The sequence below is a fragment of the Saccostrea echinata genome, unplaced genomic scaffold (assembly GCF_033153115.1).
Source record: "Saccostrea echinata isolate AGI-Se365-2 ecotype Australia unplaced genomic scaffold, CSIRO_AGI_Sech_v1 ptg000025l, whole genome shotgun sequence".
Taxonomy (NCBI): domain Eukaryota; kingdom Metazoa; phylum Mollusca; class Bivalvia; order Ostreida; family Ostreidae; genus Saccostrea; species Saccostrea echinata.
The window spans coordinates 1,679,299-1,699,250 of record NW_026889774.1 but is presented as its reverse complement, the minus strand read 5'-3'; the positions used below and the strand labels follow the sequence as shown (position 1 = coordinate 1,699,250).

The 19,952-nt window shown below is 33.7% G+C and overlaps 2 protein-coding genes across 2 annotated transcripts; both read right to left on the bottom strand.

The window, feature by feature from the left end:
- Window positions 1-1,011: 1,011 nt before the first annotated feature.
- Window positions 1,012-3,682, bottom strand: LOC133192487 (F-box/LRR-repeat protein 21-like). Its single transcript, XM_061328489.1, has 2 exons — window positions 3,634-3,682; window positions 1,012-2,750 (listed from the first exon to the last, which is right to left on the bottom strand). The coding sequence occupies exon 2, from the start codon at window positions 2,719-2,721 to the stop codon at window positions 1,303-1,305; it is 1,419 nt and encodes a 472-aa protein (XP_061184473.1). The 5' UTR covers window positions 2,722-2,750; window positions 3,634-3,682; the 3' UTR covers window positions 1,012-1,302.
- A 3,732-nt stretch (window positions 3,683-7,414) lies between these two features.
- Window positions 7,415-8,740, bottom strand: LOC133192411 (demethylmenaquinone methyltransferase-like). The gene is made up of 3 exons (XM_061328422.1): window positions 8,553-8,740; window positions 8,029-8,256; window positions 7,415-7,906 (listed from the first exon to the last, which is right to left on the bottom strand). The coding sequence occupies exons 1-3, from the start codon at window positions 8,667-8,669 to the stop codon at window positions 7,415-7,417; spliced, it is 837 nt and encodes a 278-aa protein (XP_061184406.1). The 5' UTR covers window positions 8,670-8,740.
- Window positions 8,741-19,952: the final 11,212 nt, after the last annotated feature.

Genomic DNA, 19,952 nt, shown 5'->3' with positions numbered 1-19,952 from the left:
AGTCATCACGAGAAATCCAAATCTTTTTTAAAGAATTTATTAATTGTATAATTTGACATCATTTGCTCTATTTGGCAACTAAATGAACATTGGGTAATGACATCAACAAAGATCTCCCTTCAAAAGGCTAAAGCAGCACTCAACAGCTGCTCAAAGCTGTTGTGATGAGCATGAAAAATATTTATTGTAGGCATTTATTTTAGGTACAAATCATATTTTGATCTATTTCATGCAGTTGATATTTGATTTTAATTATTGCAGTGGTCATTTAAGGCCATTACATATATATCGTCTCGAAGTCGAAGCGTAAAACACGGTGCACAATGCTACCCCTTTATAGCATTCATGACAGTCTATAATCATGTATGAAGCACTGACTATAAGAGGTTACGAACGTTGGTTCTGGCTACATGTACAGCTCCAACTCTAGCTCGAAAAAAGAGATTGATTTGGGGTACAGCTCGAAATATTTTTTTAGACACACTAGCTTGAGTCCTGGCTTAAAATGTGGCTCGAAAATAAGTTGTCTCCATTTCGAGCTAGATATGGCTTATATTTTTTATTGTTTTGTTTTTTAAATAACTGCATGCCAACAAATAGTCCACACGAGGAACACGTTCCGCGTGTAATCTTACCGGCCTTTAGAAATTTGGGAAAGAGATGGAAAAGATTTATCATTCTCATTTTTAAAGTAAGGAATACAATCAAACTCTTGCTATATTTCTTTTGAATTTTATGTATTTGTTTCTAAATTCAAAGGAAATCTCGAGATTCATTAATAAGCCTTTTAAAAGGGGCGTACATAATAGTTGTCGTTATACTTTTAGAATGATTATCAGACAACTTAATATTATATTGTACAGACAATCATAAACTATCTGCCCGTCATCTGGTCATGTCGTGATTATTCAATATCTAAAAGAAAGGGCCAAAATATAGATAGATATAATCAAACGACTATTTTTTGTCATGGACAACATAAGACATAAGGATTGACCACATTTTATTTTTTACATGTCATCATCATAAAAAATATTAAATACTTCTTACCATAAAAGTCGTATATTGATTCATATACAATCAATTCAATTTTATTTCAATTTCTAGTCATCAAAATGATCGATGCAATTTCTTAATGCCATTATGCTAAAATATACCTTGAACATACATGTAGCAATCCCCATCTTCACATTGTCAAGGTTTTGTGAAATTTGTGAAGAAGAACGATGTCACAAAACCTTGACATTGTGAAGATGCTCAATCTCTTTCCTACAGTATAAACAAATTAAATTTGTACATCGACTATTGATCAATGACGTCAGGGAACCAATGACGTCCCAAATTTTCTGACACTTTCTCAATCATCCTATATTCCTCTTCTTCACTGTCTAGAATAGAAACCTGTTCATGAAATTTCACCAGATTCACGAGGACATAGACTCCGTCATTATTTTTCGCTATGACCTGATCACTGTCATAGGCCATTTCCGGTTCCTTCTCGACATTCTTTTTATAAATGTTCTTTCTAATAAAGTGAAACGATTCCCATTTCTTTTTCCTCAGTTCCGCTAAATGTATTACATTTTGACAGTTGATTTTGCCGCGGTATTTTAACCTACATAATTGGTCTGAATTTTCAACAAGAGTGATTAGCTCTCTTTCAAAATCTCCATCCTCTTCGTTGTATTCAAATGTATCCAGTGTCGAATTGAAAGTATCTGCCAGGTAAGCGATAAATTCCTTATCACTTCTGATATATTCTCCAAACTTTATTTCATAGACAGGACAAGCAGGCCTTAAGAAACATTCTAGTTTGTAATGTGGTACTCTTGACAAAACCAAAACTTTCACCTTCACGTTCGAGTTGTAACTTGAGAAATTTTTCCAAACTGATTCATTTACTTCAGGCATTTTGAAGAATTCGTTTTCAGGGATGAAATTTATTGTTATTTGTAATTGTTGAAGCCTTTCTCTACCCCTACATGAAAGACTTTTAATAAGGTCTGAAGTAATCATAGGCGACCGCAGGGCCAAATGGGTCAAATTCTTGAAGTGATCTGCCAATTTCAGTGTCAAATCTTCAGAAATTAAATGTGGTCTACGCTCAGACCAAGCTGTGGACTCGCATTTGAACAAGCTTAGTTTTCTCAGATCTTTAATTTTTTCATTTTCAATAGCAGCTTGAAATATATTTTCATCTGGATTCTCTAAGGATTTGGCAAAAACTGGCCACGAATTTATGACAAGTGCCTTTAAATGTGTCTGATTTCTAAGTAAGTCTACCATAGGCTTCATATTTTCAGTCAGAGGTTTCCTTTCTCCTCCCTTTGATATAATTCTCAAACCACCTACGTTCAACGTTAAATATCCCAATTTAAAATCATTGATGCTTTCTTCTAACACTGTGTTCCATTCTCCAAAACTTATATGTAATGGTCCCCAAATAGAAAAGGTAACGTCATGGAACATTCTTGCAAACCTACGAACGAGATGAAAATTTCTTTGGGGTATTTTAACACAGTGGAAGTATTTGTGTTTCCCTGAGTTTCCTCCTACATCTAGTTTTACTTTCTGCCATAGTGTGGGGTGATTAAATGCATTGTAAATGTTTGAACACACCAGAGAGGTGCTGTATCTGTCTTTGAGCGTCAAATATTCCAACACATGGATCCAAACGACAATCGGGAGGTTGCCAAAATCGGGAGATGCTTCTACATTCATAGCTGGATGCTCATTTGCATTCTCTCTATCTGAAATAAAAATTAAAATTGGTACATGTATTTAAAAAAGAGGAATCATAAACGCTTCAACACTTTCTTGGAAAATTGTTGATATTACTGCAATAAAATTAAGATCCTAAGGAAGATATGGAATAAATATTTCCTTTTGTACTTTTAACTGTTATCTATTCAATATGAAGATGGAAGTTAGCTTTGCATACAGTGTATAATATACTGATATATATACATATTACATGTATTATACATATAGGAAAAAATTAAGACACAGGGCCACTCATGAGTTAGCACATAGCCCCTGTGCAAAGAAGCTGTATTCAGCTAACTATCTGATTCAAGAATTATTAGATGTCAACAGGATCTGAATAAGTACACTGTCCTACAATTACGTCAACATTGATTAGACTGTTATCTACAATTACATGCGGATATATGAATCTGACATCATCAAAACCAAACACGCCTAACTTTAAAAGGCATTTTAATTAGGCCTATAGTTAGAACAAACATTATCGACTAAAGTTAACTACGTGTTGGCTATTTTTTAAGGTGTACGACCAGGGACGTGTATGTACCAATATACATGTACTCTAGTATCCATTATATACTGATATACGTTGGTGTTGGTACGATCACAGGAGTCGGCAGTTTTATCAATAAAGTAACGTAAACAATAACCAGTGAGCTTCACCGGCGTAGCGAGCGCTTCGCTCGCTACTCTCACTGGCTATTGTTTTCGTTGCTTTATGAATAAAACTGTCGACTCCTACAAAGTATAGAACCTACTAGTACTACACATCGTCGTGAAATTTATTCGGCTGTTACAGCTTCTTCTTTTTTTTTAAATTAGGCCTACATCTCAAAAAGTCATCTACAAATGTTAATTAGTTTATACCTGGTGGTCACGTGCTTCTTGAGTGGATTCAGCTAAATGGTACACTTTTCCTCTTTCAGTCTTTGTTTACAAACATTGAAAAAAAACTGTTGCGCTTTTATTGTATGCCAAACCCGATGTTATTTCAGAGCGCTTCGTTAGCCATGCGACTTATAGGAGAGGCCTAGAGGGGGGATATCCAGACAATTTAAATTTGCATTTCAGTATAAGCACTATTAACAAGGTAACATGATGCAAAGTATCAAGTCAACCGCAAAATATATTAATTTCAGCATTTTAGATTATTTCCACAAGAAAGAGTCAAAAGAAAAAAATTAAAGTACGTACTGCATTACAAGAAAGAATCACTTCTATTATTTTAGGCACTGTATTTCAAATCCGGAAATTTAATACGTTTTGCATTTATATCTTACGCACGCCCTTGTTAAGGAGCAGGTCGTGTAACAACTTTTTATAAAATCATGAATTAAAAAAATTCTGATTAGAAATGAAAAACAAATTGAAATGTATTATCAACCATGTAGACTTAGTAAGCAATTTTTAAAAAAAAAAATGTTTATAACTTTTATATACGTTATCAATAAAGAATTATTCCAAGGAAGCAATGAAAAAAATAACGTCTCAATTCCCCATGTAACAAAACCACAATTGGATCGGTCGCCCCTGCGGCCGATAATTATGTCTGAATTTTTCAAATTTACATCTGAAACTTAAAAATTGATCAGTTGAATTTTAAAGATTAACCTTTAAAGTTGGTTTTAAAAGCATTTTACCCGTTGTTCAAAGCACCGATTTTTGCATGGATTTTGGCCAAATATCATGTTGTAAATTTTGAATTTACTAGGGGGAGGTAAATGCAAAATTTACAACATGATAACTTATCATGTTGTAAATTTTGCATTTACCTCCCCCTAGTAAATTCAAAATTTACAACATGATACTAGGAAGCCTTCAAGGCCTGCCAGGTTATTCCCTAAATAATAATTTGATAGCTTGTCATTCAAGGAATACTTTATAAAAGGATTTTTAGGGCACCCCTGCCCTTAGTTCGAAATTCATAAAAAAAATAAATTTAATTAAAAAAAAAAAAAAGAAACAAGAAAAGAAACAAGTTTGGGACGTGTTTCATATTTCTATCAATTTTTCTTCTCATAGTTAATGAAGCTCAAATGGTTAGACCGCTGATTCTGTAGAGGCTTGGTTTGAATCCATCCGGCTCCACAGCTTTACTGTAAAAAAAAAATCTCTGTCATTTAAACGCAATCAACCGGAACTATCATGTGTCATTGTAGCACACTTTGTTCGAGGACAAGAATCAATCACCCTGTTACTCGATACCGGCGTCCCGCAATTCCACTTTTCCGCGATTCGGCACTGCTTTTGGAACCGCGACGAGTAATACTGCTTTTCTGCAATTATATTTTTTGCTTTTCCGCGACTTATTTCAATATATGTACTTCTTCCTTTAGCCAGGTAAAACCTGTTGACCACTGATTACTTAACACTGGATAAAACAAAGATTAAAAACAAGATGGTCTAGATACTAAATATATGCATATTTTCACAGTTCGACGCGAGCTCCGTATATAATACATGTGCATTTGTTACCACGATTTTTGTTTCTGTATTCAATTTCCATAACGTCTAAAACTTATCACCAGTGTAAATTGCGAAATTTATTCAATTTTTATCCAACTGTGAGTTGGTACCACCAGAGACACAAAAAACATTCATGTCTCTGGTACCACTACCAAGTAGAACATTGGTGAAAATAAAGGTAAACATCGGCAACCGTTTGATGCTAAGCGCTAACCGTTACCATTTAAAAATCGCGAAAACTTAAAATTATATGTATAGAGCAGCCCGGTCCTCTGGACTGCAAAAACCAATCGCGGAAAAGCAGTGTGAAGTCGTAGAAAAGCAGACAGGTTGCGAAAAAAAAAATCGCAGAAAAGGAGGACGGCCCGGCGTTCTTGTCTGCGATGAGCTGCGATGGATTGCAATTGTATATATATTTGATCAATTTTGATACCTTAGAATTAAATCAATTCGTTATATAATCTTTTATTCCATCTGTCCTTCTAGAACTTGTCTGGATTATTAAACTGTCCAAGTACATGTAATATTTGTGCCAAATATACATGTATTTATAATTACATGTAATATACACTTTTGAAGTTGTGGGCTAAATTCAGATCAGGTTTTCAATTTGTAGTGCTACATATCAGTAACTGCAATCCCTTGGGTTTATTTTCTTAATTTGCATATCTTATATGAATGACATATTTTTATTATTTCCAAAGAAATTTTATGTTGTACATAAAATAAACGCATATCAAGGGAATTAGGACTAGTCATTGAAAAGTGAAGAAAAATATCAAATTATTATTATATAGCTAATAAATAATCTATAGTTGAAAAAAAAACACTCAAAAAATCAAATTATTATTATACTCGTATAGCTATTAAATAATCTATGATAAAATACACTGAAAAATATCAAATTATTATTATATAGCAAAACTCACTAAAAGTCAAGAGAATATTGGCGTTCGATATTTTAGCGATTTTTGAACGGTGTTTTTGCATTATGTATACGAGATTCCGAATATGTTCAATATCGAATGCGCCGTTCTTAGCAAAAAAGTCAACTGGTCAAACGCTCAATGAGCCTTTAAGTTAATAAAAACCTCAATAAGCAAACGTAACGCTTGATGTGGTCATTCACATTGGAATATTGAATGACACTGATAAAAGTTTTTATACCAAGAAATTTCCTCATGTACACCACAATATTTATAAGAATTACTCACCAATAAAAACTTAAACCATCTAAACTGTCTACAATGTCTCAAACTACCTACCTACCTATCCTCCTCGCTCCCAGTGGAGCATAAGGTCAACACAAGACTTGGCCACTCAGCACTCTTCTTGGTCATGGTCTCTGCCTCTCCCCTAGTCAGGTGAAGGTCTCTCAGTTCACCCTGGTGGTTTTTGGACTCCCTGTCTCAAAACATCCCTACAATTGTTAATTGATTGTATGTTGTTTTACGTCCCATTCGAGAATTTTTCAATCATATAGAGACGTCACCATATACCGGTGAAGGGCTTCAAATTTTGACCTTTACTCGGCACTCAGGGCTATTGAGCAGTGAGGGATCTTTATCGTGCCAACGCCTGCCGCGTCTCATCCGAAGGACCCGCAACTTTCACTTCAAAGTGCCGAGCGCATGGCGAAGGAACAGTTGCTACCCATTTTTTATTCACTTAGGTCTGTCGCGGCCGAGATTCAAACTCACGACCTCCCGATCACGGAGCGAGCGCTGTACCGACTGAGCTACCGTGAACGGTCTGCAATTGTTAAAGAATTCAGTGAAGCAAGCTATCTAGTAATTCATTTTTTTGTAAACCATAATAAGAATTTTTTCTTTAAATTTGACATTCTTTATATTTCTCGGCTCAACCAGATACATATATGTATTCGAATTTAATCACCTTTTAGATTGCACCATAATTTAGTAAATTAAATAGATGATCAAACCATTTATGCATTTTTGCTTGCTTAAAAATGACATAGCTTCTTGAATTCAGCATAACTTTAATTAGAGTACATGTTTTTCTTGGTGAGTGCTCGTGAGAAAAAAACTAAGACGATACTTTTCCTATGCAGATACAGAACTACATATTAATGAAAATGAAAAATATAAATGGTAAGCGTGAAGTCCAAAACAATTTTAAAAAGTCCTGTTCTTTTTTCCATATTCATAAATATTACACAACACTAAAGTTCTTTTTTAACGACAAAAATTTCATAAGCTCCAGTGCTATCAATTTTATGATGTGTTTCAAAGTACTTTTGAAGAGTGCCTTCTTCTTTCATTTGTGTCACATTTTTAATCATGTTCTGCATTTCTGCTTCCGTGCAGACATCCCAATAGGAATTCAAATTTCTCCAAGATTCATGAAGTGGTCCATCTAAGTCACCATAAACAGGGAAGTATGACATCATTAATGATCTGAAAGCCGATTTCAAAGAAAATCCAGAGTCCCTCAGCATTTTCTTCATTTGCTTATGAGTGGGTAACAATTTATGCCATTTCTTCAGGGTTTCTGGTACAAGATGAACAAACCAATTTCCTTCCAAATTTTCTGGCGTATCAGTAATGATGGTCAACACACCGCCTGGCTTGAGGATTCGATAAACTTCCTTCAGTGTCTGAAGCAACACTGGATAGGACTCTCCATCAGGATTTTTTTCCAAGTGATGCACGACCTTCGAAATAAGATTAAAGAGTTCTAATTCTTAAATATTTTGCAGAGACACAATATCTTCTTTAAACTCATTTAAAACGGTATACTAGAAAATAAAATGGCTAAATAATTAAATATGCTTACATGGTTGATCATAGCGGCGTCAAATGAATTGTCTTCGTAAGGCATTTCCGGTAGAACTGCTTGTTTGAAGGACAACTGAGTTCTGGGTGATGGCGACGTCAGTTTTGCTTTAGCCTTGTTAAGCATACCTTCACTGGCATCTAGTAATGTTAGACTTCGCGGCTCAAATTGAAGAAAATATTCCGAAAAGTTTCCTGTTCCAGAGCCAATGTCAATTATATCCATTTCCTAAATGTAGATGACGATAGATATGCATATCATTACAAACGTTTTGTTTTTTAAATGCGTTTCAAATTGGTCAAGACATAACATAATGAATTTTTATTTCAGGACTGTAACTGCAACGGAATATGAAAGACTTTTAAAATACGGAAATATTCGTGAATAAATGTGTCTTTCACTTATTAACAATTTTCAATAATATTTTTTAAAATTAATTAGTCATGTACTCATTGGCAATTGAAAATTGTTAATTAGTGAAAGACAAATGAATTTATTGTTGCAAGAATATATATATTTGTTACCTGAACATTCTTTTCTGTAAAGTTTTCCATCATACTTTTGAGAACGTGGCCATCAAAAGCCTTTCTCCCAGAGTCGTAAACCTTAGAAATTTCGTTGTAATTTGTCAATTTACTCATTTTACTATTTGGGATAACTGCAAGATTAAGCTAAGAATTTATTTCATTTGAAATTAAGACCACGAAACATCCTTATACACTTGTATATGAATGTTCTAGCGGAAAGACATGCCTATAAGATACGGATTTGCCCAGTGAGGTTATTGCTCTCTTGTGAATGTATGTACATAAATGTAGTTTCTGCTACAATAGAATGGAAATTTTGTTATTATTAAAAGTATCAGTGGAAAAAATGTTTTCTCAATAAATGTTCTACAGTTTTTATTTGGTTCCAAGTAATGCTCGATCTTCGCTTTAATCTTAATGAGTAGTTTCATTTGTTAATCTAAAAAACTATCATTTCAGATTCGCCGGATGAAAATAATTTACCTTCGAAAATATTTTTTTGTTAAATTTTGAAGTTAATTATTTTCTCTTTGAAGCGAAATTCTTAACAGGATAACAGATGATATTTATATAGCACACTGTGTCCAGAGGATGGCATCTTTAATTCTAATACACAATTACAAAGGAATTATTTTTTGAAAAATGAAATTCGGAGGAGGGGGAGAGGCATAACAAAATTGATTACTTTCTTCTAATTCCTTCCCCGTTTTATATGGCATAGTCACACTTTGTCAACATTTGAGAGAGAAAATATATCATGAAATATCTATTTTTCTTAGATGTACATTTCAAGCATTTAAGATATGTTGAAAACCAAATGTCAAAGAACAAGTCTCAATAAGGCTTATCTGTGGTTCCCGGTTACTTGTCAAATTTTGAACCTTTATTAAAACCTTAAGGTTTTGCCAAAGGTCAACATGTCCAAAATTTTATTTTTACAATAGCTCCAAAACTATGTGGTTTATAAAGTTAAAACTTTTACAGTTTATTAATATATCATTGATTAACAGATAGAAAGTATCATTTGAGAACAAATATTTAAAAAAAAATATTAATCGAGAAAATTCTTTTTAAAAAATGCATATATTTTTAAAAAATACACCTAATTAATTCCGTATTTTTAGTGAAAGCCATCATTGCAGAGACAATATACAGTATGTTTATCAATGAAGGGCAAGTTGGACTTCGATAGCCTCTGGAAAGTTGTTTTCCCTGTTTATTTTGTCTAAATGTTAAGATTTGGGCAAGTTGGACTTCGATAGCCTCTGGAAAGTTGTTTTCCCTGTTTATTTTGTCCAAATGTTAAGATTTGAAACCGAAAGTACATTGCAAATGGCGGATTTTATAGGGGTCATGTCATGCTTTTAATTAACACCCTTTCAGAGACCATTCACGTCCAATTGAATTTTTTTCTCAAAAACTATTTTTTTTTAAATATTTGTTTTCAAGTGATACCTTCTATCTGTTAACCAATGATACATTTATAAACTGTAAAAGTTTTAACCTTATACCTCACATAGTTTTGGAGCTATTGTAAAAATAAATTTTTGGACATCTTGACCTTTGGCAAAACCTTAAGAATTACATTATATCATTAAATGATGTCTTAATTTTTTGAGTCAAGATATGAAAATGTCAAATAAAAGATATAGACAGCATACGAAGCTGCGTTTTGAAGGTGGGATCCCCTGATTTTCATGAATATGAAAAGAAATCAGCGGGTATGCTATCGAAAGTGTCATAAGAATAGTCCTAAGATATGACTTAAGAGATATCTTAGGACAAAACTTAGGATGGTCCTAAGAGAGTTCTTAAGATCGACATAGAAGCTCTCTTAGGAATGTCCTAACTAGGGTAGACTTACGAGATTCTTTAGACAAATCTTAAATATTGTAACATCACAGACTATGTTAATAATAATTATAGTTATATAATAAAATAAAAAAAATAATTGTTGGGACTTACAATTTTTTTTAATAACTTGTAAAAAATTGAATTAGATAGAAGTAGTCATAGAATAATTGTCTACTTCTAAAAACGCTTTCTTATTTTAATTAATAAATTTATTAAAGGGACAACTCTCTCTCTCTCTCTCTCTCTCTCTCTCTCTCTCTCTAAATAATTAAATAAATATATAAATAAATATATATATATATATATATATATATATATATATATATATATATATATATATATATATATATATATATATATATATATATATATATATATATATATATATATATATATATATATATATATATATATATATATATATATATATATATATATAATGAAGAAAATATGAAAACATACATTTTGAAAGAGTTTAAAAGATAAGTTTGTAAAAATTCTCATTTCAATATTAATACTAAGTCTTGCAAAACAAATTAGATAAATAAATTTTATATAATTAACAAACTAAGAAATAAACCCGTCGGGTATTAAATTAGCTTGGGCGAGCGATTTAGCGGACAGAGTCTAGGCAGGGAAATACTGCCTCGATTATAGTAAGATAGCTTTTGACGCGGTATAGAACCTCCTCCATTTCATATAAGGTACAGCGAGCATGAATAGCCCTTGGTGGTGACCTCTTCAAGTTACTGTGTCCCGCTAAATCCCGTGCTGGTTAGTGCTATTCTCATTCATTCGTGATCCTCGACTGAATAATAACTAGTACAGCTTTAGTATAGCTTTAGGTTTTAACGCATATAAAGAACCATCAAAGCAATCCCAACTTTTTCGAAGTGTTACTTAAATACTTTTGGAATTGTGACGACTACATGTAACTCCAATTTAATTCAAGTCAATTTAATTTCTTAATTGCTAAGAAGAAATATCATAATAGTTATATTTACAATTGGACAATTATTTATACATAGGTAGGAACGAAGCACTCAGTGTTTTTCAAAGTTGGAGGGAACGGGGTGGGCAGAGCAACAGATTGTAACTAAAATGTACAACCGTATAATAAACGTACAAACAAAAAAAAGAAAAAGTTCCTGATTAACTCTGAGAGGCACAAAAAAAGGAAAACTTCTAAACACTAGATATTTTTAGGGGGGGTTAGAAGAAACTTTTGGGGGGAGTAATAGGAGGACCCACATTGCCCCCCCCTCCCCCAATACTACATGTCTGATAAGAAATGAACGATTGCACAAAGTTTGGAGTCTCCTAAGTTCATGTTAGGACGGGTCTTGCAATGTCTTAACTTTAGGAGAAATTCTAAGATACGTCTTAAGTTAGGACAGATTCAATGGCCTCACTTAGGACTAAGATATCTCTTAAGATATGTCTTAGTCCTAAGATGGCTTCGATAGCATGCCTGCAGACTTCGAAGCTTCCGTGAACACCAGGCCACAGGTTTGTTTAGAGTCAAGTTCGGAATATAATGTGTATATGTTATATGTATAAAGGTTCAGCGAAAATATCTTTGTTGAACAACCTTGTGCTATATGTTTTCTAAATAAAAGTATTCTGATTTTGATTCTCTTCTGATTCTCTTGCTTGACTTCATTTACATGCGATTAACCTCTTATGACCTATTTAGAATCATAGCAAGCCTCGTCACGGGTAAGTACACCCAGTAAACGTACGTACCCCAAACAGAAAAAGAAAAACAGCCTATGGGATCATGCTAATGGCCCATGTTTAAATCATGGTTTTGTTATGATTTCGGTATAGGAAAATTTCACATGCAAATGAGCTAATAGATCATGATTCTTGTATGATCCATTAAAGCTAACAACTACAGTTAAAATCATGATTCTGGTATGATCTGTTAAAGCTTATAAAACTCATTCAAAAATCATACATCCAAATGAGCTAATGGATCATGGTTCTTGGATGATCTGTTAAACTAAACAACTTGCAAGAAAACCATGGTCCTGGTATGATCTGTTGTAGCTAACAACTCGTATTAAAATCATGATCCTTGTATGATCTCTTAAAGGTAACAACTCATAGGACAATTATACATTCTTATACAAATTAACTGAACACTTTAAAATTTGCAACAAACATCCCTTTAATATTTGATATACAATTTCAGTTACCAAAAATAAAAAAATATACATATATGTCACATGAACTATCATGCAACTATAATCCGAACAATGGATCTTCCTTAATTCAGATGACAATTTAAACAAGATGTGTTTGTGAAACACTGATGCCCCCGTATGGCAGCTTATGGCGAAGGTTAAAGTTTCTTCATATGCAAGTCAAAATCCAGGCCAAAAGATAAAAAATGTTGATACCCAAAGAAAGGTCTTGTCTCGAAGAATACACATGTGAAATTTGAAAGACCTAGATACCACTGTTCAAAAGTTATGGCGAAGGTTAAAGTTTTTTAAATAAAAGTCAAACGTCAAGGTCAAGGTCAAAGTGGTTGGTATCCAAAGGAAGATCTTGTCACAAGGATTACATATGTGAAGTATGAAAGCCCTAGCACCAACCATTCAAAAGTTATGGCCAAGGTTAAAGTTCTTCAAAAGTAGGTCAAACTCCTAGGTCAAGGTCAAAGGGTCAAAGTGGTTGGTATCCAAAGGAAGGTCTTGTCACAAGGATTACATATGTGAAGTATGAAAGCCCTAGCATCAACCATTCAAAAGTTATGGCCAAGGTTAAAGTTTTTCAAAAGTAGGTCAAACTCCTAGGTCAAGGTCAAAAGGTCAAAGTGGTGGTTGGTATCCAAAGGAAGGTCTTGTCGCAAGGATTACATATGTGAAGTATGAAAGCCCTAGCTCCAACCATTCAAAAGTTATGGCCAAGGTTAAAGTTTTTCAAAAGTAGGTCAAACTCCTAGGTCAAGGTCAAAGGGTCAAAGTGGTTGATATCCAGAGGAAGGTCTTGTCACAAGGAATACACATGTGAAGTTTGAAACCCTAAGCACCAACTGTTCAAAAGTTATGGCCAAGGTTAAAGTTTTTCAAAAGTAGGTCAAACTCCAAGGTCAAAGTTGTTGGTATCCAAAGGAAGGCCTTGTCACAAAGAATACACATGTGAAGTTTGAAACCCCAAGCACCAACTGTTCAGAAGTTATGGCCAAGGTTAAAGTCTAATAAAATTTTGCAAAAATGGGTCAAATTCCAAGGTCAAGGTCAAAAGGTCAAATATGATGGTACCCAAAGAAAGGTCTTGTCACAAGGAATACACATGTGAAATATGAAAGTCATAGCTCCAACCAATCAAAAGTTATGGGCAAGGTTAAAGTTGACAACAGACAGACAGACAAACGGACAAACAGACAAACAGACAAACGGACGAACGGACAAACAGATAAACAGACAAACAGACAGACAGGTCAAAAACAATATATCCCCGGGATCTTTCGATCCGGGGGCATAAAAACATTATCCAATCTATTCACTGAATTTTAAATGAATAGAATCACGGAAATCCTTTCTTCTTAAAGAATAATCCCGCCTTCATTGATGTCGCTGCTTATTTATGATTCTGCAAAAAACATGTAATTACAACAAATGTTCACTATAGGATCAACAGAGTGGTGGATCTATTATTTAGAATCACAAACACTGAAAAGGCGCCCAAGTAGTCTGTCCTCGGATATAAGTTCTTGTTTTGTATAGCATAACCTGAAAAGAAACGTAGAGAAAATGGTGTTTATTCATCGATCTACATATTATAATTATCTTTAGATAATGAAAATATGAAATATTCAAGTACTTTCCCCATTTCATTAATGAAAAAATAAGATTAATCACCATGAGAACTAGTGCTAATTGTAACGGGAACCGTTACAGATGTTCCCCAAACGGCTCCCCAATCCCTTGTGATGCCCCATTCCCTACAAGCTTCAATAAATTAGACAATACTTTTGTAATATAGATGGACACTTTATTTTTAAGGGTATTTCATTGGAAAACTACTCCGATATAGCCATATGGGTATGAGCCAATCTAATAGCTACATTTTTTACATTAATTATCTTATAGTGTCTCACAATACATACATTTGTTTTAAATATTAAAGAATTTCATTGAAAAATAAGAGAGATGTAACCCTTTAAGTATTAGCCAATCAAAATTCAGCATACGCGCATGCATGGCCTTGCATTCAATTTTGATAGTATCGTAATGTAGGAGCTCTATGTGCCTATCCATGTCTTAAATTTCATCCTGTTTTGTTAAAAACCAAGGGAGTTAAAGACATTTAAAGTTTCAACCAATCAGTTTGCAGCACACCTGCATGCGCGTGTTTTCAAGAAATTTCCTATATAACATGTTGTAGCACCTTATAATATATACTTATATTCTAAATTTCAAAGTATTTTGTCAAAAAAAAAGGAAATTATTGAGATTTTTGTATCAGCCAATCAGAGAAGAGCGCACATGCATGCGCGTGAGTTCACGCTAATTTGACCATGTTGTCTTGTCTAGACTACTAATATATCTTTATATTTTGAGTTTCAAAGCAATTGATCAAGAAATATAAAAGTTACGGCTTCATCAAGTATATCAGTCATTTCACTCATTGCACGCGCGCGCACGTGCATGCATGTGCGCGCAAAATGACTTTCGTTCCACACACCTACACAACATGCCTATTAACCCTAAAAAGGTTTCATGTCAATCGGATGAGTGGTTCTATGAGAACACTCCCGGACAAAAAAGTACCGGAGAAGAAAGTAGAAAAAAAGAATAATAATAATAATAATAATAACTAGTTGTAATTGTAACGGGGACCGTTACAGATGTTCCCCAAACGCTCCCCAACACCCTTTTGGTGTCTTATTTCCTGTAAGCTTCATTAAATAAGGCAATGAAGTATATTGATCGTTTTTTGCATTTCACGCGTGCGCACGTGCATGCATGTGCAGGATGACCATGTCATCTCATCTATACTATTAATGCATCTTTATATTCTCAGTATCAAAACGTTTCATCAAAAAATAAATAAGTCCGGCTATATCAAGTATATTGCTCATCTTAGCATTGCACGCATGCGCACCTGCATGCATGTTCATAATGACCATGCCATTTTGTCTATACTTATAATATGTCTGTTTATTCTTAGTATCAAAGCTTTTCATAAAAAAAATATAAAAGTTATGGCTATATTAAGTATATTGGTCATTTAACACATTGCACGCGCGCGCATGTGCACTCATGAGCATGATGTCCACATCATCTTGTCTACACTTTTAATATATCTGTACATTCTTAATATCAAAGCTTTTCATAAAAAAATATAAAAATTACGGCTATATTAAGTATATTGGTCATTTAACACATTGCGCGCACGTGCATGCATATGCATGCATGTGCATGATGACCATGTCATCTTGTCTACACTTTTAATATATATAAATATTTTGAGTATCAAAGCATTTCATCAAAAAGTATAAAAGTTACGAGTATATCAAGTATATTTGTTATTTTACGCTTTGCGCGTGCGCACACGTGCATGCATGTGCATGTTGACCATGTCATCTTGTTTACACTTTTAATACATCCTTATATTCTGAGTATCAAAGCATTTCATCAAAAAATATAAAAGTTACAGCTATATCAAGTATATTGGTCATTTTACGCATTGCACGTGCACGCACGTGCATGCACGTGCGCGCAAAATGACCTTGATTCCGCAAATCTACATAACATGCCTATTAACCCTAAAAAGGTTTCACCTCAATCGGAAGAGTAGTTGACGAGATCATTCACGGACAAAAAAGTACCCAGGAAGAAGAAGAAGAAGAAAAATAATAATAATAATAAGAAACAGAGTAAAAACAATATGTTCCCAAACTTCGTTTGGGGAACATAATAATATTGCTGAAGAGTATTATTAACGTACACAAATTTTGCCTTCATCAAAGGCGGTCTTTTGAATCTGGCAATTTGAATGAAATCCAAATATATTGATTATGTTGATGGAACTGACAACTAGCTGCAAAAGAATTTCATTTTTAATAAACATTTTATATGATGATTAACATTACACATATACAACGAATACTTGAATCAAGGATGTAAATGCTCCTTTAATGCTTAAATTAAGTTTTCAATTCAAATCCATCTTCTACACATATACAAAGAAGAAATTCAATCATGTACTGGTAGAAGCTAGAAAAGTAATTTTTTTCCCAAAAAAAACAAAAAAAAAAAAAAAAATCTAAGATAAAGGAATTATACTCACAGAGCAGAGTTAATAGTCCAGCGCTTATTTTTGTTGCTTATATGATGCAAAGTCCTTTCTTTCAAATCGGCAACAAGAAAACGCGCACATCTTGTTTATCAGAATTCCTAGATAAGCAGCAAACCACTATACACTACAACGTGCTGCCCAGCAGGAAAAAATTGCACAGCAAGGTTACTATGACTCTGAAACTGACCAGTGAGCCAATCCTAATCTAATGCCTTAGAGTTAAATTGGGAGTGGATCACAAATATTAATATGAAGACAAAGATTTTTTTTAAAAAAAAACCAGGCTGCGTTATTGTAAACAGTGTGCTAATTTATTTATAAGTTATTGTATTTATTTATTTGGTATTTCATTCAACTTTTATTTTTTAAAATATTTTTGTCTTCGGTGAACTTTGTACCTGCCTGTATGCATTTTATTTATTAAAACTTAATTTTCCTGTTCTATTTAAATATGGCTATTACTGATGTATGCATGTTGTTTGATTCTCCAAGCTGGAGTGAATTTAAAGCATCCATTTTCACCTATCATAGATGACAAAGTTAACAAACCATATCAGGATCATGCAACCAATACTGGCAAAGTTAACAAATCATATAAAACTCATGATTCTTAAAAGAGAAGTTAACTAATCATGTGTAACTCGCGTTGAGTTTAAAGACAAAGTTAAGAAATCATATCAAAATTACAAACTTTTAGCAGTTAAAGTTAACGAATCATTTCAAACTCATGTTCATTTGTCTTCTAAGTTAATGGCACATGCCAGAATCGCAAGAAAATCATTGCAGACTCATAGCCAAGAAACAAACTACATCAGGATCATACTTCCTTATTTATCATTATTTATGATTTGTGTATGATCCATTTAATGGATCATGTCTAAATCATAGTTCAAAATCATGAATTTGTAAGTTTGATAAGATTTTTGTGTGATTTTGGCATGATTTATTAAAAAAAGTTTTTGTTTGGGGTGCTAGCTCGTAATTCAAAAATACTCAGTTTTATATCGGTCAGCGTGGATTTGTTTATTTCATCTCATTCTAGCGTTTTATTAGTCCCCTACCGGTGAAACCGGAGGGGACTATAGGTTTCCTCTGAGTCTGTCCGTCCGTCTGTCTGTCTGTCTGTCCGTCTGTCTGTCTGTCCCTCTGTCTGTCTGTCAGTCTGTCCCACTTGGTTTTCCGCACCTTTTTCCTAAACGCTTGCAGATATTGAGCTGATTTTTGGTATGTGAGTGTATCTTGATGAGTTACAGATCAAGTTTGCATTTCATTCCGCTTCATAGATTTTTGACGGAATTACGGCCTTTTCAATTTTTACGGGATTTCCGCAATTTTCTTCTAAACGCTTGTAGATATTGAGCTGATTTTTGGTATGTTGCTTTAACTTGATTAGTTATAGATCAAGTTTGCATTTCGTCCCGCTTCATTAATTTTTGACGGAATTATGGCATTTTCAATTCTTAACGGGAACCAGATTACACTTGCCGGTAGGGGACTAGTATTGTTAATGCAATACTCTCAGAATGCTTGTTGTCAAAGTTTTGTAAATAGAAAATAGCATTTGTAAATGATTGTGATTCTTGAACATATAATTCGTGTTTGCAAGAAAATTTTCAAGAATATTCCTTTCTGTTAACGCTTCCTCTTTAAGCCAAAATACTTATCATAAACAAGCATTCTGAGAGTATTGCATTAGCAATACTAGTCCCCTACCGGCTAGTGTAATCTGGTTCCGTTCCCGTTAAGAATTGAAAATGCAATAATTCCGTCAAAAATTAATGAAGCAGGACGAAATGCAAACTTGATCTATAACTAATCAAGGTAAAGCCACACACCAAAAATCAGCTCAATATCTGCAAGCGTTTAGGAAAAAAGAAAATTGCGGAAAACCCGTAAAAATTGAAAAGGTCGTAATTCCGTCAAAAATCAATGAAGCGGAACGAAATGCAAACTTGATCTGTAACTCATCAAGATACACTCACATACCAAAAATCAGCTCAATATCTGCAAGCGTTTAGAAAAAAGTGCGGAAAACCAAGTGGGACAGACTGACAGACAGAGGGACAGACAGACAGACGGACGGACAGACTCAGAGGAAACCTATAGTCCCCTCCGGTTTCACCGGTAGGGGACTAATTACAGCGCAACATATATTCCCTCCCTAAAAAAAGAAATCATATGTGATATAAAAGAGTGCAATAAAGAAATGAGAATCTTTGATACAAAATTATAAACAATGTTATGTTATTTTGATTGTAAAATTCCTTTTTTGTGTCTGCAATGCGTACTGTCAAGTATCTCTTTATAGTTTCTAATCTAAATGTCTCCACCCATTTCCATGTGATAGAGAAACCGCAGTCTCTTTGGGGGGAAATGTTCCGGAATTTTTTAGTGCGATAGGTGTCAAAAATTGTCTTGTATTTTTGATATGTTAAATTATTCGGTATAAATGCACAATGATTTAATTAGAAATACTTCGTCATACACATTGAACACAAACAGAATATCGTATTCTAATTAAATATCTAACCGGTGAACTAAGGGTGTAAAAAGGGACCACCCTACTATACTTAATCAAGTAGAAGAAACTATATAAACAGATACTAATGCCAGGATCTGACATTATACACACAAGATGCAACAAAAATTATGTTGGCACTCGACGTATTTATGTCAACATGCGACAATTATGTAGAAATGCGACTTATGTCAAGAGATAGTTGACATGCGACTTATTATCTTGCATGTTGACATGAAGAAGTCGCATATCAACATAATTAATTCGCAAAAAGATTGGTAACTTGCGTGTCAACATAATTATGTAAATATAAATAAATGTAGACGTACTTATCTTGCATGTTGACATACTTTTTGAGCATGTAAACATAATTTATCTTGGATGAAGAGGGCAGAAATAGGCACCTATCGTATAAATGCCTCATATACCCGCATTTTTTTTCAGAGAGGCTTTATACATCTTGACTGAAGCTGCATAAATCCGTAAAATCACGCAGCCTTCTGGAGACTTCTTGATTTAGCTGACTTTTTTAAGGTCGCCAATTAAATTCATAGTGAAAGTCAATATAGAAAAGTGCCATCCGTAAATTAGTATTGGCATCGCCCTTTTTTATGCTCACGGTTCGAGATATCTCCGTACTTCTTAAACTGCCACAGCAAAATGTTAATTAGATACCCAAAAGTATATGTACTATTTCTAAATGACAACAT

Coding starts and splice junctions, on each gene's coding strand:
- LOC133192411 (XM_061328422.1), bottom strand. CDS start 8,669: ATGAGTAAATTGACAAATTACAACGAAATTTCTAAGGTTTACGACTCT. Junction 8,257..8,552: donor TTACAGAAAAGAATGTTCAG/GTAACAAATATA, acceptor ATCTACATTTAG/GAAATGGATATAATTGACAT. Junction 7,907..8,028: donor ACGCCGCTATGATCAACCAT/GTAAGCATATTT, acceptor CTTATTTCGAAG/GTCGTGCATCACTTGGAAAA.
- LOC133192487 (XM_061328489.1), bottom strand. CDS start 2,721: ATGAATGTAGAAGCATCTCCCGATTTTGGCAACCTCCCGATTGTCGTT.